The sequence below is a fragment of the Triticum urartu genome, chromosome 5A (assembly GCF_056163025.1).
Source record: "Triticum urartu cultivar PI428250 chromosome 5A, HENAU_Tu73, whole genome shotgun sequence".
Classification (NCBI taxonomy): domain Eukaryota; kingdom Viridiplantae; phylum Streptophyta; class Magnoliopsida; order Poales; family Poaceae; genus Triticum; species Triticum urartu.
The window spans coordinates 469,683,071-469,705,004 of NC_141877.1; the positions used below are offsets into that span (position 1 = coordinate 469,683,071).

General features: G+C 49.9%; 6 protein-coding genes across 7 annotated transcripts; 1 reads left to right on the plus strand and 5 right to left on the minus strand.

Moving 5' to 3' along the window:
* Window positions 1–1,345: 1,345 nt before the first annotated feature.
* LOC147972019 (uncharacterized) lies at window positions 1,346–2,605 on the minus strand. The gene is made up of 3 exons (XM_087522910.1): window positions 2,075–2,605; window positions 1,816–1,988; window positions 1,346–1,469 (listed from the first exon to the last, which is right to left on the minus strand). The coding sequence occupies exons 1-3, from the start codon at window positions 2,603–2,605 to the stop codon at window positions 1,409–1,411; spliced, it is 765 nt and encodes a 254-aa protein (XP_087379036.1). The 3' UTR covers window positions 1,346–1,408.
* A 2,651-nt stretch (window positions 2,606–5,256) lies between these two features.
* LOC125509869 (uncharacterized) lies at window positions 5,257–9,701 on the plus strand. Of its 2 annotated transcripts, none has more exons than XM_048674896.2 (12): window positions 5,257–5,961; window positions 6,075–6,214; window positions 6,828–6,888; window positions 7,033–7,152; window positions 7,532–7,663; window positions 7,761–7,865; window positions 7,977–8,371; window positions 8,479–8,578; window positions 8,687–8,746; window positions 8,821–8,907; window positions 8,998–9,129; window positions 9,219–9,701. In XM_048674896.2, the coding sequence occupies exons 2-12, from the start codon at window positions 6,102–6,104 to the stop codon at window positions 9,525–9,527; spliced, it is 1,614 nt and encodes a 537-aa protein (XP_048530853.2). In that variant the 5' UTR covers window positions 5,257–5,961; window positions 6,075–6,101; the 3' UTR covers window positions 9,528–9,701. The 2 variants fall into 2 exon arrangements, with proteins under 2 accessions (XP_048530853.2, XP_048530852.2); XM_048674895.2 differs by having other exon boundaries at window positions 5,258–5,961; window positions 7,758–7,865.
* A 309-nt stretch (window positions 9,702–10,010) lies between these two features.
* LOC125509871 (tetraketide alpha-pyrone reductase 1) lies at window positions 10,011–11,947 on the minus strand. Its single transcript, XM_048674897.2, has 6 exons — window positions 11,757–11,947; window positions 11,487–11,659; window positions 11,216–11,407; window positions 10,972–11,134; window positions 10,541–10,733; window positions 10,011–10,402 (listed from the first exon to the last, which is right to left on the minus strand). Exons 1-6 carry the CDS (start codon window positions 11,929–11,931, stop codon window positions 10,252–10,254), a joined length of 1,047 nt encoding a protein of 348 aa, XP_048530854.1. The 5' UTR covers window positions 11,932–11,947; the 3' UTR covers window positions 10,011–10,251.
* A 135-nt stretch (window positions 11,948–12,082) lies between these two features.
* On the minus strand, window positions 12,083–13,208 carry LOC125507149 (uncharacterized). Its single transcript, XM_087521229.1, has one exon. The coding sequence runs from the start codon at window positions 13,110–13,112 to the stop codon at window positions 12,189–12,191; it is 924 nt and encodes a 307-aa protein (XP_087377355.1). The 5' UTR covers window positions 13,113–13,208; the 3' UTR covers window positions 12,083–12,188.
* Window positions 13,209–13,354: 146 nt separating this feature from the next.
* LOC125509872 (Lojap-related protein) lies at window positions 13,355–16,291 on the minus strand. Its single transcript, XM_048674898.2, has 5 exons — window positions 15,973–16,291; window positions 15,716–15,854; window positions 15,448–15,586; window positions 15,207–15,295; window positions 13,355–13,724 (listed from the first exon to the last, which is right to left on the minus strand). Exons 1-5 carry the CDS (start codon window positions 16,174–16,176, stop codon window positions 13,612–13,614), a joined length of 684 nt encoding a protein of 227 aa, XP_048530855.2. The 5' UTR covers window positions 16,177–16,291; the 3' UTR covers window positions 13,355–13,611.
* A 615-nt stretch (window positions 16,292–16,906) lies between these two features.
* Window positions 16,907–20,590, minus strand: LOC125509873 (uncharacterized). Its single transcript, XM_087521228.1, has 4 exons — window positions 20,336–20,590; window positions 19,123–20,243; window positions 17,755–18,307; window positions 16,907–17,638 (listed from the first exon to the last, which is right to left on the minus strand). Exons 1-4 carry the CDS (start codon window positions 20,499–20,501, stop codon window positions 17,283–17,285), a joined length of 2,196 nt encoding a protein of 731 aa, XP_087377354.1. The 5' UTR covers window positions 20,502–20,590; the 3' UTR covers window positions 16,907–17,282.
* Between the last annotated feature and the right edge of the window lie 1,344 nt (window positions 20,591–21,934).

Sequence of the window (21,934 nt, forward strand, 5' to 3'; positions counted from 1 at the left end):
GAGGTTGTGTTAGGTTTCAACGTCTGATGTGTTTGTGTATGATAAAACTGACTGCGTGTTTGATGAATTGTCTGCACCTTTTGAACGGCGGAGCTCTGTCGGTGTGCGAGGAGGAACTGGATGGGGACATGTGCATGCACGTACGTACGGACGGACAGTAGGCCGCAAAAGGGAAGCAAATGGGAAAAATAAATATGTAAAGGCGCGGAGCGGCGGAGGGTTCGGTTGGTGGCCCTATTGTATCGATCGACATGTCCGAGATGCCGCCGGCCGGCCGGCGGGCGGGTGCGATGAAACTTCCTCGAGATTTGCCGAATCCACGATGCTGCAGTGCTGCCGGGATGGGTTGACAATGGACCTGATTGATACTAGCAAGCAGATCCTGTGCGTAGCAGTCGGGCACAGTGTAGGTAGGTCCCAGCCTGGGATCCGGCACCGACACGCGACACACGGCCGCACGCACAGGCGGCGCTGGGCGGGGGCGAGCCAGGTTGCATGCAGCATGCAGCATGCTCTCAGCGTAGGCAGCCAGCAGGGCTGGCTCGTCCGTCCACCTAGGGCGTGTTTGATTGCCGTTGTCAACAGTTCCTACATCGCATGCACTTCTCAATTCAGTCTGGTTGAACAAAAACAGGCCCTAATACACCATATGCAACTTGATTGGTTGCCTGCATCCCTAGTCCCTGTATTAGTTAATACGCAAGTGCACTTTGTTTGGTTGGCTGCATTGGCCCTAGCGGCACATGAACAAGGCGTTTGGTTGCATACAGCGTACATGTTGTGCTTACCTTGTACCTTAGTTGATGAGCTTACCCACAATGATCACACCTAGCACACCAATGCCACAACACAGCAATGTTGACGAACTGGACAAGGATGATGAAGTTCTTCAGCTTCAGGCCGAACTGACGATCCACCTTAGCAGCTTCCACTTTGACAGCTCCAACCTTGGCACTGTCGACACTGCTGCCTCCGTGCTTTCGCACCCAGGCGGAGTAATCTTGTTCTGTTGTCTGCTTAGTCTTGAACCCTCTATAGTTGCTGTTGCTATACGATGCCACTTGTGCATTGGCTTCTTTCCATGAACTATAAACCCCTGGAACCTCACCAATGAACACGGCATACCACTTGCCCTAGCAATGCACAAGAGCAAGAGTTGAAGTAGCAAATCAATGGAGCACAAGTAGCAAGCAAAGTAGCACACAAACAACAATGGAGCAGAAGAGAAGTAAAGCATGCATGATCATACGGCATAGCAAGTTCTTCCTAGCACTACCTTGGTGTTAACCTACCACCACATCCAAAAGAGGGTGTCGTCCTACCACCGCAAGTTCAACGTCACCGTGAGGGGTTAGTATATACCACCTCACCAAAATATACAGACCATCAAATAGTTTTTGAGCCCTAACTACATAAAATGTACGTCGTCATCATCGTCGTCGTCGTCGCCACCACCATCGCCGTCGGGGATCATGCACGCTCACAGGCAGCACTACTCTAGTAGTAGTGCTTGCCCAGCCAGCTCCTGAGCCACAGCCCCCTGTGAGCGTCGGCCATGGCAACGAACCCAACACCCTGGGCCTTATTGTCAAGCAGGTGGCTGAGAGATGCCATGAGAGCCTCGTCGCTGAAGCCACCCTGGGTCATGACAGCGCCATACAGGTTAGGGTGGACGTCGAGGGGCTTGCACTCCCTGATGGCTGTTGCCACCTCCTTCACCGCCTCATTCATGTTGCAGAAGACATTGATCTCCTCCTCCATCAGGCCTCCTCTCTTCCTCTTCCTATCAAGGGCTTCGCAGTGGCCTTGTCAGGGCCATCAAGGATCTCGACGTCCGGGGTCCCAGGGAAGTCAGGCATGGGAGAACCAAGAGGCTCCCCCGAGCCCATGGCATGCTTCCCAGTTGCCAGCCCGAAGGAGAATATGTGCTGCATCTGGTTGTAGTTCTGGATGTGTGTGTTGAGGAACTCAGCATCCCTTGGGTGGTCCTAAGAATGAAACACACGTGTTGTTAGTTGTGATTAGGAGTAGGCAGTGGTGGATAGTATGAAAAGGAAGAGGGTTGTGAGCTAACCGCGACATGGCCGGCGTAGTGCTCTGCCTCCAGAACTATGGAGCAAGTGTTCTCATCCCATGAGGCGCCGCTAAGGTCTCTCAGCTTGGACACTTGGATCCATCGACTTCTCCACTTTCTCAGGTGGTTGTACATCTGGGTGGCAGACACCTCTTGCTCACAGAACTCGAATATCTGCTTCGCAACGGTGTTCAAGTGCACCTCCTTGAAGCCCTTGTCAGTCCTAACTCCACTAGAGATGAGCTCACACATCTTGTTCAGCACGAACGTGGACATGAACAGCTGCCACTTCATGTTGTTCGACCTACTATCCTTCTTTGCCTTTGCTGCTGCTAGCTTGAGTGCAGCGGCAGCAGCAACAGGAGTAGTTGGCTCAACGAGCACTACTGGCACATAGAGGGAATCAGACTCGAACACTTTTGAATCAGGTGCCATCTCGGACATAGGCTGCGAGTCATCGACAAACGATGGAGCAAACTGGCTGTCGGACACGACAAGGGCCTGACTAAGATCTTGCGTCTGCGTGGTCATGTCCTACAATCGTAGCACGCATTGACAGTGAGCATAGCACACAACATACGGGACAATCCATGAAAGCAGGAGCATACATGTACATGGTTCATCACTATCATAGCAAGCACATGACCACCAATAGCTACAAATCACATATCTGAGCATGATTCAACACAAGCACAAGGTTCAACTTCAAACTCTACTACTAATCTAGCCTACCACATGCTTGAACATCTAGCCCTACCACAAATTATAACCGTAGCATAGCAACCAACCATATCAGCTTACAGATCAGACCACTAATCAACCATGCATCTAGATCAAACCCTAGCTGCAGCTCAGATCTAGCTAGAAGGAACAGTGAGAAAGGGGGATTGAACTCACAGAGGCCATGGCTGCAGCTTGAGGAAGAGGAGGGCGGTGGTGAAAGATGAACGCCGGCCGGTGAAGGAGCTCCAACGCCGTGGACAGCCGGCCGATGAAGATGTGTCGCTTACGTGCTCGTCGATGCCGATGCGCGTCGGCGGGAAAGCGCGAACGGAGGAAGAATGATGGCGGGAGTTGGGGCGATGAGGGAGGGGCTAAATATGGGGTGGAGCGGCGGGAGGTGAGCCGAAATCCTCCCACCGATTTTTCGGCGACGCGGGCGAGCTCGCGCCATTTCCCCTGCTCGCACGAGGGGAGAAGCGCGTCGCCCTCCTCTGCCTCGCCGTGGCCAGGCTCGCGAGCTACTGCCGATTCATGCGTTGCCCCTGGGCCTGGCCTGGACGTGCTTTCAAACTTCGTGCGATGCGGGCCGCACAGTAAATGCAGGAAACCAAACGGGCCAAATTCTTTCCGCCCGGGCCAGGCTAGGCCTCATGCGGGCAACCAAACACGTCCCTGGTGTCACGAGCCACACGTGTTGTACGAACTCGTCCATCGCACCCGGCTCCCGGCTGCACAACGTGGCCGATCCATGCATCTTGATTGGCGGATACCCTGTCCTCATCACACGTCCAAGTCGTCCCAGCGTACCACACATCATTGAGCATGATCATAGTTCGCGGATATCAACTGATGAACTGTACACATCAACGAGCCATCATATGGGCTACTGTAGTATCGGTATCAGTAGGTGAGTGGCGGATGACTGACTGGCTGGCTGGCTGGTCCCACGCGCAGATCGACATGCGCGGCTGCCACGCGATCACGCACCGGCCGGCGTCTACGCAGTACGTGCATGCCCGCACTCGTAGCTACTAGGAGGGAGTAGCTCGCTGTAGGTGCATGCACGCACGCAAGCCAAGAGCAACGCCGACGCGCAGATTGCATGCAGCGGCGCGGCGGGGCCGGCCGCGCCGGTGGCTCGACCGATCGGCTCGTCTGATGATCCGCTTCGCGCCACGCTGTGCCGCATGCGTCGGCAGGCAGACAGAGAGAAATCCCGGGTGTCCGTGCGCGCGCGCGGCCGGCCCCGTTCCCGATTTCCCTAGCCTGGCTTCACCCACGCATGCACGAATTTGTTTATTCGCCACAGACACATTACGTAGATGCTCGCTTTGTTTGGTTTCTTTCGCCGTGGTTCGCTTGTTCTGAACGTATCACCCGATGCCGGCGGCATAAAATAAGCCAGTTCGCGGATCCGGTGCTTGGCCTCGACCACGACAGTTCCCGATCCCATCGGATCTTACCACCCCATCATCGCTGCCTCCTCTCTCGGGTTTCATCTCAAGAGCACCAGCGCGGACTCGCACGCCGTGCTTGTTCTTGTTGCCGTGCCCAGTAGTAGACACACGGGCGCGAACCGAGCACAATCGGGCAGGCAGGCAGGCAGCGGCTCCCGTCGTCGCCGTATCCGTGCCCGATCGGAATCGGAATTTGCACGGCCTGGCCCATGCGGGCAGGCAGGGCTGTGGTCACATCGGGATCTAGACAGTACAGTGACGCGTCGCCCGTCCCAGTTCGCCGCCGCTAAATGCCAGGAACGATCACGCCGCCTTTGGCATGCAGCACGAAGCGGGTACGGTGACAAGGACGGCGGAACCAAAGATCGCTGGGGTTCACGCCGGAGGTAGCGAGTCACGGGCGCGAGCGTATGTGTCAGCCCCCAGCGCGCCGCGCAATCTTGGTTGGATTGGCTGCATCTGGATCGGTACATTAGTAGTACAAAAACGCGCCGCCGGGCTGCACCGTTCTGATGACCAACGAGTGAAGGATCCATCATCAACTAGGCACTGGTCAGGGGAGAAACGCAGGCCTCACTCGACGCAACGCCAGCCAGCGTGTTTGCTTCCGTTCCACAGAAAGGTGCAAGCTAGCTTCCTTCCCTCCCCGACGTGGGCTGGCATCAAGGGAGGAATCTACGCCTCCTCCATCCAAAGGAAGAAAAGAAAGAAAATCCAAGCCAAGAGGAGAGAAGTATTCTTGAGAGCGGTGGATAGTGGATGGCCAAGAACCGGGGAAAGGGTGAAACGACCAATCCATATGCGGTGGGTGACGGCCGGACCCGGACGGTAGATGAAAAATATGAATGGCTATCCAATTCTGGGGTGGCGACGGAACGATACAAAAGGCGGTGTGCTAGGTTGGCTCCGGTCGGATCACGCTACGTTTCCACAAGAAAAACAAGGCCCATTCACCTCACTCACCTGCCCTCCCAACCTTTTTTTTTGCCTACCCAGCCCTCCCACCTCCATCGCTGGGCTGCCACCCCACCAGAAGAGGCAGATAATAACACTCCACTCATTCTCGTATCTTCTCCATCAAAGGGGAAATACCTTCTTTATTAGCCAGCGCAGTGAGCGATGGATTTCATTTGATGCTCCTCTCCTCCTCCTTCATCCCCTTCCTTGCTCTCTACTCACCGGACGAGCGAGCTGGACATCACACGGCTACGGCTTAGCCTTTCCCTCCGGCTTTACCTAAAGAATTGGAGAGGTTGATGCCATTGTTCGATTCTCTCGCCTTCCTTTCTCCTTCTCCCACAGCCTTTTTCTGCCCGTCTTTTCCTTCCTTGCCCACATTCCTCGCCTCGCCTCGTGGCGGCGTGGCCTATCTCCTCTGCTCCGCTTATTACTAGTACTAGCCTGTACCGTCGGCGGCAAAGGATCACTTGGTTAGTTGCTCTTCTTCTCCGTGATCCGTAGCCGCCATCTCTCTCTCTCTCTCTCTCTCTCTCTCTCTCTCTCTCTCTCTCTCTCTCTCCGTCCTCCATTGCTCTTGCCTGCCGGCTGCGTCCTCTTCCTGTCGCCGACATCCAAGAAAGCTTCCGCTCTTCTGCGAGTAAGCTTCTGCGGACAAGGCGGCCGCCGCCGGCCGGCCGGAGGAAGCGGGGCCATCATCGCTCCACTCATGGACGGCTGACCCCTGCAACGCCGTAACAGCAGCTCGAGGTGAGGGATCCCCTGCCCTGCTGCTGCTGCTAGATTCCTCCCTCCGCCTGGAGCGATTGCATTGAGAAGTGGGAATAATCACGTGGGGGTGACGCGGGGCATGTGCTTGGCAGGTTTCTCGCCGACGCGCGCGGCCGGCCATGGAGAGAGCCTGGAGATCAGGGGCGCTGTCGGAGACGGCGTCTTGCGCCGACACGCCAAGGTCGGGCTCCGGCCACTCCTCCTGCAATCGCCAGCATCGACACTCACAGAGGTCAGTACCTCCTTGTCAATTACAGACAGAGTTTCCTCCAATACTTCAATTGCTATTTTCATCATTCAGTAAAGGAACAAAATGAATATGGTTTGGTCATTTCCAGTAAGAATTATATACATGGACCCATATGGGAGCAGAGAAATTCTCCTGATTATCTGTGGAGAAAAAAACATAATAAAATTGTGAAGAAACACTGCAAACTGGCACCCAACTTAAAATTCTAGGCTCCAATCCGTAACCAAGTACGGCGTCCAGTTCAGTTCATCATCCATATTTGCACACAGAACACTTAACAATTTTGCACTGCTTAGTTGAGCAACTTATTATTCTGTGTACTGTATACTGTACGCGCCAACCATCCTCGTCACATCTCATTCATCTCCTTTACGCCGCCCGTACGGCGCCCCTGTGCAAGGATGCTCAGCCTTCATTTTCTGCACAAAGCGGTTGACTCACACACTGTGCAACCAAATTAATGGGCAGACCCACCTTCACCTACACTAACAAATACTCCTACAGAGTTAATTTATCGTGCAATGTTTTTTAATTATTAGTGGATTTTGGCGTGGAATCTGATCAGATGGTAATCATTCCTCGTGTGCCGTTTTAGTATGCTGAGGACACGTGAGGCTGCAGTGGACATGTCGCCGCGGTTCTCCTACTGCAAGCCTGTGAGTAAACTGGATTTATCTTGCAAATTTTTTGACATTTTTACACTATGTTTCTTCCACCATTTGGCACAAAGGCCTAAGTTACTCTTCGGCGATTATACGCACAATGTAACCGGTGGGCTGTGGTTCTATCACATATTGCAGACCATCAATCGGGACAGCAAAATGCTCCACAGAAGGCACTCGCTGAACTTGCCAGAGCAGTCGTTGCCTGGCCGTCACTCCAGGAAAACAACGGAAAGGACTCAGAAGGCAACTTCAAAGGTTTGGTTTCCTGCAAATCCTGGCACATTGTTTCAAATACACCGAATCGCAAGTTTTTTGTATTTTGTTGAAGCTGAAAAAAATATGCAGACATGTGTGTCTTATATCTATGCTATGTTATTAGTATTTTTCTGGAGTAGTTTCTTTTCCATGAGTAGTCTAACTAAGGTAACACACGCGAGTTTAAAAAAGACGGTGGCACACCACTAATCCATGAAATGTAATAGTACAAACACAAACAATTTGATTGCACGCGCAACTGAAAAGTGAGGAATATATGCATGTTCATCCGTACCTTTCGGTTTCTTCTCTTTCTAGAACGCTCATCTGCGCCTTGAATTATGCCTGTGTTCTTAGCCGTGACCTTGCAGTTCTGCAGTCCATCGCAGATTTAGCTGGGGAGATTGCGGCCCTCGAGCAGGAAGTCATCCGCAAGGAGCTGCATCTTCTGACCCTCTACAGAAGGGCATTTGATCAGCATCTACCCGATTCCTGCAGTTTTTTTAGTGAGGTACATAACTCAGGGTGCTAGACAGATGACTAGTACTTTTCAGTCATGACAACAGGATGAAGTCCAATATGCTAAGATTAATGCCATGAAACAGCAGGTGGATCAAGAAGCAATTAAAAGTATTGATGAGGGTGCACTCCGTCTAAGAGATATCAAGCAATCTGCAGCCTTCAACTTGCCAACTGTCTCAGATTCTATGAGTGTATGAACTAGAGATCTCCCTTGATTGATTATTTTCAGCATTAATTACCCACCCAAGCAACATAATGTTCCTAACTGGAAATATGCCTGACTCAACTTTGGCATCTCACAGGAGGTATCGTCAAGACCGGCTTCGAAGCATTCCAGCCTAGTGAACTTCTTGAATGCTTCTATCTCAGACTACGTACCTAAGATCTCTTGCAAACTATCGGAGGACATCCTCGGCTGCATTGCTTCGGTCTACTGCAAACTTGCAAGCACGCCATCTCAAGATGCCGAGTCCGTGACTTCACCAAGTCATTCTGTTTCATCTTCAAGTACCTTCTCGCCGAGGCGCCGTAATGATAGCTGGAGCCCTCGGTATACCTTCGATGCCACCACAAGCCCTCGCCAATATCCATCCAGAAAAGAGAATAGTGAGCAAAACATAGGCATGATCATTGTTCCAAGGATACATATAGACGCTGACAAGTTTGAATATGCGTCAAAAATGCTGGAGACTATCAGGTAAGCAACAGAAAAAACAAGAGGAACATTGATTGTTCTATACTGGAATTTAAGTTAAGATGCAAGGCTTCAGTCACTAACCTATAAAATATTTCTACTGCATCCAGGTCCCTGATACAGCGGCTCGAAAAAGTTGATCCAACAAAGATGACACATGAGGAGCAGCTCTGCTTTTGGATCAACATCCACAATGCTTTAGTCATGCATGTATTGCTCTACACTCAAAGGACATATTAGTTACCTTTTGTTGTGTGGATGGTTAACCTCAGAAATCAGATCTCATTTCTAACCTATATACTGCCTTGTGACATACAGGCTTTTCTGGCCTATGGGATACACGATAAACGCCTGAAGAGCACTGACATGATTCTGAAGGTACATTTTATAGCCTATCTTATTCTACTCATAATCTGAAAGTGCCTGAGCATCTGAACCAAATGAATTATCAGGCTGCGTACAATGTGGGTGGTGAATCAGTAAATGCGCAAACTATTCAGAACTCGATTCTCGGATGCCAATCCCATCGTCCATCATTGGTATGACACTATGACCTGCTTCTACGACACGCAAAACATGAAATGCCCTATTAACAAGAACAAACACACTAACCAGCATTACCTTCACAGTGGGTTCGCGCGCTGTTCACGCCAGCAAAAAGATCCCTGGCAGGGTCGACGGCGAGGCACCCCTACGCCCTTCATCATTCCGAGCCAATAGCGCATTTCGTGCTCTCCACAGGAACATTTTCAGACCCGCCCGTAAGCTCCTCAGCATCTCCAACCTTTATTGCCATTGCCCATGCCTTGTCCTCGTGTAAAATCTTACCATGAAATTCACCGTGTGGCAGGTGCGGCTGTACACTGCCAAGAAGATCCACCACCAGCTGGAGCGAGCCCGGACCGAGTTCATCCAGGCCAACATCACGGTGAAGAAGCAGGCCCTCCTGCTGCCCAAGGTGCTCCACTACTACGCCAAGGACGCGGCGCTCGAGCTGCGCCACCTCGTGGAGCTGGTGTGCGAGAGCACATCGGAGACCCAGCGGAAGGAGATGGCACAGCTCCAGCACCGGCTCAGGAAACGGATCGACAAGTGTGTGGAGTGGCTGCCTTACAAGTCCAACTTCAGATACGTTGTACATAGGGATCTGGCCGAGTAGGCAGGGCAGGCACCGGTTTTCGGTTTGGGTTTTTGGTGTTGTTCTTATGGTGTAAGTAGTTACCGGGTTTTAGATGAACCTAACCCATGGTGTGGTGTGTAAGTGTGTAAATACAGCTGAAGTGTGAATTGTGTTGGTTTTGGTTATAGGGGCTGGGTGTACTGGTGATCTGAATTGTGAAACCTTCTCATTTTGCCACTGTGGTGTATACTGCTCAACAGTCAACTGTGCATCCAGAATTGACATGATGGCATTAGAGAAAATTGTCGGTCTTATCTTATCTGCACATCGAAATTCAGGTGAAAATTCATATTCAGCCCTGGATTTGTCTAGTAATTTAGCTTTCCATTGTGGTGGCGATCTCATGATGGTGAAGCAAGTGGTACAAATGCAAAGTCGATAAAATAAGCAACAACATAAATGCTCAACCCAGGGAGGAAACTGGTAAAACACTAGGCAGTGAGGCGCCAGCAGAATGCATGATAAAAGTAACTGATCTCTATTCAACGTTTCAAATGTTTCATTGCTGATTGAATCAATTGCAAAGCATATGGAAACATTGCGCGTAGTCGCATAATCTGCGAGTGACAGTCGATGTTCGGTAATAGTAACGAGACGACATAGGAATTATTTTAAGAGAAGAAAAAAAAAGACTCGAGAACTGACATGATCTAGACATAGTTGCGACATGCTTGGCTATGGCTTGTTCGTGTTGTCTCTATTTTCACAACGGGCACTCCAGCAAATGGCCCTGGGCTTTCAGCGACTCGACGCAGTCGTTGAACATCTCTTGCACTCCTTTGAACTTGAGACCCAGCCCCTGGAGCTTGGATGTGTTGAGCTGATACGCCTGCTTTCCATAGGGGTTACTGAGCCTGCAGAGCGATTTCAAGGTACACATTTCAGTCAAAATTCGGCAAAGAGATGAACCGAAGAAAAATATGTATATTTGCAGCAAGAGCAGATATTAAGACTGCTCGTGAGAATGAGTTGTATGCATTGCATCGACTTACCTCCTAGGAATTGGGAATACCGGAAACTGCTTCGTGAGTAAGCCAACCAATTCATTGTTATCCAGAACCACTGAACTGCACAGATATCTGCCACTTGCCTCGGGTGTTTCGTACACTAGAATGTGGCTCCGTGCAACGTCGTCGATGTGAACATATCCCATCCTCCCATACGAAGTGAACCTGTCTGTGTCACCTGCAAGAGCATATATGAACAGCAGTTAGCGACTAACTACAAAGGGTACATCATTTGAAAAACAGAACAAGCAACGATCCAAATGCTGCCAAAAATGCTTTTAGATCTGAAGCCAGGGACTTGCATTCAGGAGAAAACTTGGAAAAGGTTGAGTTAAATTACTGAAGCCAACGATCCAACAACTAAAAATGCTTTTAGCACCCTATTGGAGATAAATGACTAGAAAAATCTCACATACCTTGAAGTAAGCCAAGGATATCAGAAGCAGTTGTACACAGTTCATGGGACAAACTGGGCCCAATCACGAATGACGGAAGAACGGTGACAAGGTCAATGTTATTCTCCTTGGCAAAGTCCAATGCTGCTTTCTCTGCAAATACCTTTGCCAGGGCATACCATAGCTTTTTGGGCGCATGGAAGAGGAACAATTTCAGATCAAAGTGTTATGCAGAAATGTAATCTGGAGTACAGTTCTGTATTACCTGTAGCTTTTCGCAGAGTGGCACAGAGCTCCACGTTGTTTCATCCCACAACAGTTCTGGCTGCTGGGTTTCGTCCCTAATCCTCACCGCGGACGATGAAGATGTGAGAACAACCCGTTTTAGAAACGGACTCTTCTTGCACGACCTTAGCACATTTAGGGTACCATTAATTGCAGGACCAAGTGTTGCTTCCTGTAACATAAATAGCATATTCAAGTACATGGCATGGTAATAATAATAGAATTGAGGGTTTGAAGCAAATGCAGCATGCCTTGCAATTGGAATCAGATTTTCCAAGGACAGGTGATGCAATGTGGAAGACACCCTCACAAGCCATCACAGCATCATCAAAGCTCCCTTCCTCCAATAAATCAGCTCTCACAAGTTGGAGCCTCTCATTTGCACCAGGTAATTTCCAAAGGTGTCCAACTTTTTTCCGATTCCCTGCCAAATTCCAAATACACAGTTCAAACCATAGTTCATTTGCTTGCAGATATGTACGATAAATAATGTCATCAAGAGGGATGCTAGAAAGGAATACCTGGATCTCTGACTGTCCCTATCACATGATATCCACACTCAAGAAGTCTCTTGATGAGCCAAGAGGCGAGAAAGCCTGAGGCCCCAGTTACACACACTTTGCCCTTGGCTGAGCTCACCATTGTCTCGAACTGGAAGTGGTGAAGCTGAGATTTGTTGCAAATCCAGCTTCTCATATAAGCACGTCAAGGAACGTTCTAGAGGAGGAAGATCAAGAATGGTTCACCACCCCATTTCTGTGATCGCAGTTATTAACAGGTACAAAGCTTGGTTGGTAGAATGCAGATTTACAGTACATTCTGAAGATATCTAGGTGACAGGTTGGTGTGGAATAGCAATGAGTTTGCTGACTGAATATTTTTGTTCATTCCATCAGGCTGACAATTTGTGACTCGAAGAAAGAAATTTTACATCAAAAAATTCGCCTATCATATCAATGTGAACCAGCACTAAACCTGGAGCTAATTTTAAATTGTTGAGAGCAAAATGTTGCAGCGAGAGCATCAAGAACCCCATGGAAGCTGCTAAACCTCGAGCTCACGACGTCGACCTCAATGCCGAGCCTCCTGACGCCCTCGGCGGTGACCGGCCCATGCGCGGCCACGACCATGTCCGGCCAGCGCGCCCTGAGCCGCGGCCAGCTCCACCCGGCAGCGTCCAACCCCTTGAGCAGCCCCTCCACCTCGGCCGAGCTGGTGAACACGATGGCGTCGGGCGCGGCGGCGTCCGGGGCCACCAGCCGCTCGGCGCAGCCCGGGCCGGCCCAGCACGTGGTGTACGCCGGCGCGCGCACGGCCGTCCACCCGGCCGCGTCGAGCCGGGCGAGGAAGTCGGGCACGACGGGCGGCTCGCGGAGCCCGTCGACGTCGGGGACAGGGCAGAGCACGCGGCGGCCGGACCCGCGCCCCAGCGCCTCCACGAGGCCGGCGGGGGTGGGGACGTCCGGGACGAGGACGGCCACCCTCCCGGCGTCGCGGCAGAGCCTGGCAAGGAAGGCGCCGTCCAGGAGGTCGGCGTCGCTGCCGAGTGCCGCCACGGTGAAGGGGAGCGCGGAGGCGGCGTCGGAGAGGGGAAGCTGGGCGGAGGAGGAGGAGGAGGGGAGGGCGCGGGAGAAGGCGGCGATGCCGGAGCGGGATGTGAAGGCGAGCGCCGCGAAGGGGTCGAGAGCGCCGGGCAGGAGGTAGGGGCGGAGGCGGTCGGGCTCGTGGGCGCGGATGGCGATGGTAGGCACGGGGAGCGGGTGCGCGCCGCGCTGCCGCAGCAGCGCGCCAAGCCGGCCGCCGCCCCCGCCGGTGGTCTGAGGCGTCGTGAACGCCACCCGCCGGCCCGCGAGCGAGAGGGCCTCCGGCTGCGCCATCACCGCTCCTCCGGCGACGCCAATCTATCTGAATCTGAAGGATATCTCTCCGGTGACTCTTCTTACGTGCACTTCGAACTGTCTTTTGCTAGTAGTACAGTTCAGAGTTCAGAATTGCAGTGAACACTGCTGACCGTCAGAATAATTCAGGCAACGTCGAAGAAAATACAGTAGGCTGGTAAGTGGATGTCAGCAGACAAGATCAAAACTGGAAATTTTCCAGCACTGTGAATTCAACAATCTACCGCCAATCTTTCTGAACTCTATTCCTCTTGCTGTTAAACATTGTTCAATAGTGCGTACTGCGTAGTTGCTACAATGATACACATGGTATAACAACAGATTACAAGAATGTTCGCATGATGGCGCCAATTTCACATACTTCAGGAGAGTAATCACTCGGCATCACTGTCCAGCTGTGCGACCAAGCTATCTATCTATCTGCAGGTCTTTGAGTGAACGTCCTCGTTTGGCTCCAATGCCAAGATTCGAGCGGCGATTACTGCAGCTGGGTCTCGAAAGGGAGTTCGATGGGGGTGGCGTTGCCGTAGAACTCCTCCAGGTTGTAGAATTCCCGCTGCGGGGGAAGGAATATATGCACGACGACATCGCCTGCAATAAGAGTGCAGAGGACGGTCAAGTAGGTCTATGCCAAATTTGTGCATCATCATCAGTTCATCACAGTATTCGACACTGAGACATTGATCGACATGCGAGTTTCCTTTTGCAACAAAACCTCGTCGACCCGGTAGTGTTTAAAAGTCCATGAGCAGTTTCGAAGGATGTTTACATGGAACAAGGAAGGTGGCGACAACAGTGGCTGCCAGTTTTCAGCATATTCAAAAGGCTGAAAGTTCTTATTCAATTTTATTATTTAACTCCTGTAAGCTACTAGAAAAGAGAAACAGAACAAAACCAATTCTGCCTGGCTACTTGCATTGCTAACATGCTGTATTAAACTGAGAGCAGGCAGAAATATGCACAATACAATCGTAACAAAAATTGAGTCTTAAAATTTCAGGCTAAGTTCACAACTGGACAAGGACACGGTTGTTATCCAACGGTTCAAGTTTACTTACACAATTCAAAATCATGAGTTTTGGACGAAAAGCATTACATGTTCTCGTAGATTGAATTTGTGTCCAGATGCTAAGAAAATCTGTGTCTTCAATTTATAAGGAAAAAAATAGCACCTGGTTGTTTCACCATTCCATCAAGTCAGAAAGCTAATTTGTGCTTTAAGTCAAAGATCAGCTCATAAGCAAAGAAATAGCACTAGTTGTTTTACTTTCCATCAAGTCAGAAACCTAATTTGTGCTTGAAGTCAAAGATCAACTCATAAGCCAAAAAAATAGTACTGGTTGTTTTACTTTCCATCAAGTCAGAAACCTAATTTGTGCATGAAGTCAAAGATCAATTCATAAGCCAAAAAAATAGTACTGGTTGTTTTACTTTCCATCAAGTCAGAAAGCTAATTTGTGCTTGAAGCCAAAGATCAACCCATAAGCCAAAAAAATAGTACTGGTTGTTTTACTTTCCATCAAGTCAGAGAGCTAATTTGTGCTCGAAGTCAAAGCTCAGCTCATAAGCAAGAAATAGCAGTAGTTGTTTAACTTTCCATCAAGTCAGAAAACTAATTTGTGCTTGAAGTTAAAGCTCAGCTCAAAACCCAAAAATAATAGTACTGGTTGTTTTACTTTCCATCAAGTCAGAAAGTTAATTTGTGCTTGAAGTCAAAGATCAACTCATAAGCCAAAAAAATAGTACTGGTTGTTTTACTTTCCAACAAGTCAGAAAGCTTATTTGTGTTTGAAGTCAGAGATCAAGACCTTTCTCTACCCCTATACATAACAATCAAGATGCTTCAGTAGAAGCTGTCCAAATGAAACTGTCATAAATTTGTGTCTGGAAACTACGTGTCTTCTACTTATAAGAGAAAAAAAAACACTAGTTGTTTTACTATTCCATAAAGTCAGAAAGCTAATTTGTGCTTGACTTCAAAAGATAAATGCTGCAGAAGAAGTTGTCCATATGAAACTGAAGTATTAGAACCAATTATAATGAACGCGTGACAGAAAAGTACAGAACACTGACCAAAGTCCAGCAAGGTCCATGAATTGGGTTTTGTATCACCAGACGCAACTCTGCTGAACTGCTGCTCACCTATGTCTCTCATTTTGGAACTGCAAGGCAAGAATACAGTCACACATATCCTAAGTCAAGCAAGAAGAATAATTAAACTCATCTGAAAAACCGAATGGTAGCAGGTGCATATTACTGTTTCACTTCGGTTGAAATCATGTGGGCAAGAAACTGAATGTGAAGTGTGGAGCACCTGATGGCCTCAATCTGCGCATTCGAGAAGGCGGTGAGGATGATGAAGAACTCGGTCCAGTAGACAATCGGCTTCACGAACAGCACACGGATGTCGGCGGCCTTGACCTCGCTTGCAACTTTAGCCAGAGAAACGGCCACTGAATTTACAAGGCAAAACAAGGATCAGACTTAGCAAGCATGCAGAATTGCGCTTCTGGTTCTGCTTGGCCTGTATATGGTTAGTATTTTCTGAACATTTCTCGACTGGAGAGGCGTATGCAACATACGTGACAGGCACTCGGCGTCCTCGTCGGCCTCGCTGGCCAGGGCCGCGCTGCTGGCCCCGCCGGAGCTGTACACGACCTCGCCGTGCTTCTGGAGCAATTCCTCGAGCAGCTCGTCCGCGCCCTCCCCTGTCCCGGGGTTCTACGTACGCACGCGAGCAAGAAATGAAAACCGGAGTCAGAACAACTGTACCAGAGCAACTTCACACGAATGTGAAAATGGCGCGAGGGCCGGAGCTCTGCCGGAACTATGTACCCACCACATTAGAGGAAGAAGAAGAGGGCGGGGAGCGAGCCCGGAAGGGCGCGGCGGTGGGCAGCAGCAGCGGCAGGAAGTCGCTCCTCAGGCGGTGGCGGGGGACCGCTCCGACGGCGCGCCGCGGCCGCGGGTGCAGCAGCGGGACGGCGGCCGGCGGCGCGCGGGCGAGGCCGTGGCCCTGGCCCTGGATCGCGGCGCCTCTCATGGTAAGCCCGAGAATTTTCCACGGGAGGGGGGAGGGAGGTTGCAGTGGGCGAAACGGCAAGCAACGAGGAGCGAAGCGTGGAGGAGATAAGCAGGACGAACACTGACTGACTGAGTGAAAGGGGATAGGCCAGCAGATTTATTTTTTCTTCAGAGATTTTTCCTCAGCTCGCCATTTTGTTTCTTCCTTTCAGCGGTCCAAACCCCGCCTGGAGATGCGTGCAGGGAACATACTCTGTGGAGTGCGCCTTCTCTCTGTAGAATGTGCCTTCTTGACCAGCCGAGCGCTCTCTCTCTCTCTCTTCGCAATTCTGTATCCATAATCCAACATTTGGGTGCAATTCCAATGGGTAACGTAGGAGACATCCTTATTTTCCCGCGGGGATCTTAATTACCACTGCTTAGCTTAAATTTCTCTATGTAACTCTACATTTTGTGGCTGCTAATCTGTTTATCTGTTCAGTTTTCGGTGTCATCCTTCATCCTTCAGGCTTCAGCTACATTTTCATAGCACAAGTTGCAGTCTTTGATTTTCACAATAATGGTACGTGTAGAAGAATGGGTATGGGTCCTCATAATCAAGCATCGTGGTTGCATGTCTAATTTCAATGAAATATGGCTCAACAACGAATTTCAGGTCTAACTATAAAAATTTACGGTGGCAAAATGAGATATATGCATCGAGGGCACATCCTTCTCATCAAACAAGGGGGCAAAAGAGAGGCAAGCACTAACCAGGCACACATTATCATGAATTTTGAGCAAAATCATAATAATTCTATAATATTAATACTATGCACATAAGTCGCATCCCTCTTCGTGGTTTAATTACATCCGGCATACGATGTCTCACACCCACACGAGGGCAATATCTAAGTGGTAGTAGTTATATATATTACCATCAGTTATTTTTTTTCTTTTTTTTCGGTTTTCCGAGTCTCCTGCATGACCTGATAACTAACACCTCAAAGCACACTTCTTTGGAAATGTTTCTACCTCTTCGCCTTTCTCCAATGGGAATGATAGCAAAACAATAACTAACAGCTGAAGGGTAATGATGAGGATCAGCCGCTAGGGTAAGTCTAGCAAACTTTGTGCATCATCTTGTCATGTAGAGGAGGACTTCCATAACCCCTTGCAGAACTTGATTGCGTACCCGGTGCCAGCAGCAAAGGTCCACAGGATGGCGGCAAGCAAAACCAGTAGCGAGACCGAGATCAGCCCTGCGCCCCTTCTTCTGACCTGGATAACTGGGGCGCTTGCTTCTTCCTTTGGAGCTTGTTCTGACCTAAAGCTAGAAATGCGTTGGAGTGTTCTGTTGAGAACATTGTTTTCAGCCGCCAGAGCTGGATTGGCAGGTACAGCATCCAGCAGGGCTGATACAGCTGAATTGAACCATGACTGTGAATCCGCTGGACTCAGGTTATGTGGTTGCTCATTCACTGTGTGGAAATTCGCAGTGCCTGAAATGTTCAGAAGCAGCAACTTCAGACATTTGACTTAAGCTATAATATCTGAGGGAATTTATAGGTGATCATTCAATAAAAAGCTTGCAAAACAAAATGAAGTCATTAATCACCTGATGCATGTGAGAAGACAACATGATTATGATTCATGTGGTTCCGCACATTCAGAGCAACCTGGTTGTGCGTCCACGATTCAGATGTATACTGCAATCCCTGGTTCTGGGATCCACTATCACCAAGATAACCAAACTGATTTTCAGTCGCCACTCCAGCTGTGTCAAATGAGCCAGGTAGAAACATGGAAGCGTCGGCAAACTCCAAACTGTCAAACATCCCATTGGATGAAGAAATCAAGTGCTCGGTTGCAGTACAATTCATACTCTGTTGTCCTACATCTTCTGGATCCAAGAAATCGTTGATTTCAAGGAACTCCTCATCAGCATCCTGGCCGTCATAACTGGCCAACCCAGACACAGATCGCATCGCACTTGTTTCTTCAGTGCAATCTGTTTCCCAATTCAATGGCATGTTGGTGAGAGCAGACTGTGTAATTTGATTACTGGGATCTGATCGTGGATCAAGATCTCTGTTTTCTTGCACTGCAGAAGAAGGATCTACAGAGCTGAATGTAGCACCGTGACATCCATGGAAATCTCCAGAGCCAACCTATGTAAGCCAATGTAACTTAAGATTCATAAACTGGACAACAGATATATAATACAATGTTCAAAAAAGCGGAAAGCATAAGCGGAACGGAAGGCCACAGCTTAGAGCAATGGGCGCGTGGGCGTTTTTTTTAATAGGTAAGAATTTGACTGCTTTTGAATAATATGCAAAGGAAAATAGGAAACATAGCACATAGCTAATTGAATTAGCATAAAAAATGCAGTTCACACCATAGCAAACACATATCAGGTTCACACAGCAAGCAAAATAATAACTAAAATGCAGTTCAGTTCAAATAGACATAGCCTAATAGAGATCATGTGGCCAGAATCTGTAGTTCCCGAACAGATCCCAATAATAAGATAAATGGCATATTGCCATTATTGCGGAAGCAGAAGTAGTTCAAAAACAGCCAAATATTAAAAAAAACACTTAATCTACAGCTTAGGGCCAAAGCAAATCGTTTTGCTCAGTGCTTAAGCATCGCTTAAAAACGCTTTCTTGAACACTGATATAACAGTTTATGCATGTTACTAGAAATTTAATAGTGTTATATGATCATTCAAATTCTGCCTCTGATGTCTTCTAGGGATATAGCATATTCTCAAATACTAATCAGACCCAAAAAATCATTTTTTGTGTCTTCCAAGTTTTGTAAATGTGTGAGGATGAAGGCAGAAGTAATTAGCAATTATGGCAAATGCAGAAGAATTACTAGCAGTTACACAAGTACACAAGATGCCGAGCATTCCAGATTTTCCAATCATTTAAAGGATGAGTAGTATAGAATATAGACTATAGAGAACAAAACACACCTGATGGAACTCATGACGAGGAACTGGTGTGGAGAAATCTGCCAGCGGTTGGACATTTCCCTGGTCATTCTCTAATTGCAACAGAAGCCCTTCAATATCCTCATAGGGAAGCTCGGTGACAGTACATCCTGAAGCGTCCACAACGCCATTACTAGTGGTATAATCTGCAACACTAATCTCCTCCATGTTGGCATTGGGCCAAGCCTCATGCTCATGATCATCATGCTGAAGCTGCAGTTGGGGAACGAATTCTGAGAATTCTTGGAACGATTCAGTGGCCCGTTGATCATCCGATATTTCCATCAGTAGCCCCTCAAGATCCCCAAAAGGGAGTTCAGTGCACGTATTCTCTGCCATTACCATACCACGGCTGCTGGTTGTAGCATCTGCAACCTCAGATGTGTTACCGTCATCACTGGGCCGACCTTGAGGGTGGCCATGCTGAAGTGGAGCCTGTGAAGAAACCGGTGTCGAGAAATCCGACTGTGGTTCACTGTTTCCCTGATCATCTCCATTTTGCAACAGGAACACCTCAAGATCCCCAATCTGGTCGTCCACTGTCATAACCCCAATCTGCTTGTCCACTGCCACACCCCCAATCTGGTCGACAACTGTCAAAACATCCCCAATCTGGTCGTCCACTGTCAAGACATCCCCAATCTGCTCGACCACTGTCACAGTTCTAGTAGGTAGACTGACGGCGATAGGGATGGGATCAGCGGGGAGCTCACAGTCGTCGTCGTCGTCCAGCCAGTCCTCCTCCCGGAAGGGCGCGCCGTACTGCTCGCCGTTCTTGGGGCCGACCCCGCTCTTCTCGAAGAGCTTGTAGAGGGCGTAGGACTCGCGGCCCCGCGCGGGCGGCGGGAGCGCGTCGGCGAGGATGGTGTACTCGTGCATGACCCAGTCGGTGCGCTCCCCGCGGGGGGCGCGGCCGTGGTGGTAGACGAGGGTCTTCTTGTTCCCGACGGCGCGGCCGGCGTTGCAGATGGAACGGTCCTTGCCCGTGGCCTTCCAGTAGCCGTCGGCGGTGGTGCGGCTGGCGCGCGAGCCGTTGGGGTACTTGCGGTCCAGTCGGCTGCAGAAGAACCACTGCTTGTCCCCCGTCCGCAGCGCCGACCGCTCTGCTCCACCATCAGCGAATCGAGGTCAGGAGGGGCGGGTGGAGGGAGATGGATCGGCGGGAGGGGAGTGGCGAAGGGGCGGGGGGACGTACCGGGGAGGTGGGAGGGGTGGGACTTGTAGACGTCGACGTCGGCGATGTAGGGGGAGGGGCGGCCGGCGGCGACCCGGCGCTTGAGGAAGAAGAGGACGAGCTCCTCGTCGGTGGGGCTGAAGCGGAAGCCCGGCGGCCAGCGCGGCGGCGGCGGCGGGGTCTCCATCTCGGCGGCCGGCGCGGAGGCGGTCGAGGGGGGAGGGGTTGGTGGTGGACTTCGGCGAGCCCTGGGGGGAGAGAGTTTGCCGGGTCAACCTGGCGCCCCGGCTCGGGTTAATATGGGTGCGCGGGCCCTCCTGCGGTTTGCGAGGCTTCGTGGCAGCTTCCTGCGCTTGCTTCGCGGGGCCCAAAGGCTGATGAACACTCGCGGCGACACGCGCGTCAGGCCCGAAGTTTCGGCCCCACCGGCCAGTGGCACATCACGCACGGATGAGGCGATTTCACCGAAAATTACATGTGAATGTGGCATTCTATGGCCCGAAATAACGGCCCCACCGGCCAGTGACGCGGCACGCACGGATGAGGCAATTTCGCTGGAGAAAACATGCGTACAATATACTGCTTACCAACTAAGCGACCCAACAATCCAGCCCTAAACATGTCAACATTTGACTAATTGCATTTCTCTTTTAGCAACGTAACTATATTTGACCGTGTTGCATATAAATGGGTGACCAAATCAAGTTAGTGAAGCAAGCCGATAGGAATACCCATCATTTTAGGAATAAAGTGTTTGGAATGTGAAGCTGCCTTTTGAGGATCAAAGTGCTTGTTTGGCCGGTCCTAGGAAAGAGCATTTTGACAAGTGATGTTCTTTTACATTAAGGAGGCAAGTGTGAAGAGGAATGCCCTTTTTGTGGGTGTCATGAATCGATCGACCGGTCACCTTTTTTTTCACGTCCCGGAATGGTAGGTATGCTTTTGGAGGCTGTTTGGTTTGGAGCCTTGAGCTGCCCAGCCAAAACATTGGTCGTTGACCAGGCTTCGGCTGGCCGCTTGGATCGCCTCCAAAATTTTGGTGCGCCGGCCCACCTCAGCTCCCTCCCGTTGCTCTTGCGCCAAATCGTTGGCAGAAACGCGGGCGGCTGAATCCCTCGCCAATATTTTGGCGTGCCAACAGCGCCTAGGATTTGGCAGGGCGGACATGGAAACTAACCAAACAGCCCCTTGGTAACATCGTGAGTTGCACTCTCGATATCCCGGGTAGATTCATAAAAATGGAAGGGTGTTTCAATGCATGCCCAACACAATTTTGGGGTGTGAAGAAGAAATTGGTGACTGATTGGCTGCGGGGATGATTTGTTGATGTAGACGATTGAGAGAGCAAGTGTCCGTGTGTTGGCGACACCAGCTTTGTAATTTTGTTTCCTTTTTTTTAAATAGAGGCATAACATTTGCCTCATTTATTAAATAAGAAGAGAATAGAGTTTTACAAGAGCCAACAACACGGCATGGCGATTACTCACGCGATACGATGTTCTTTCATGAATTGTTCAAATGACCGATGATGTGTTTGTTAACTTTCAATACATTTTACCACTAATACTTCTTATATGTGAAGTCATTACTCCCCTTTGGGACAAGCATACGAAGCATATA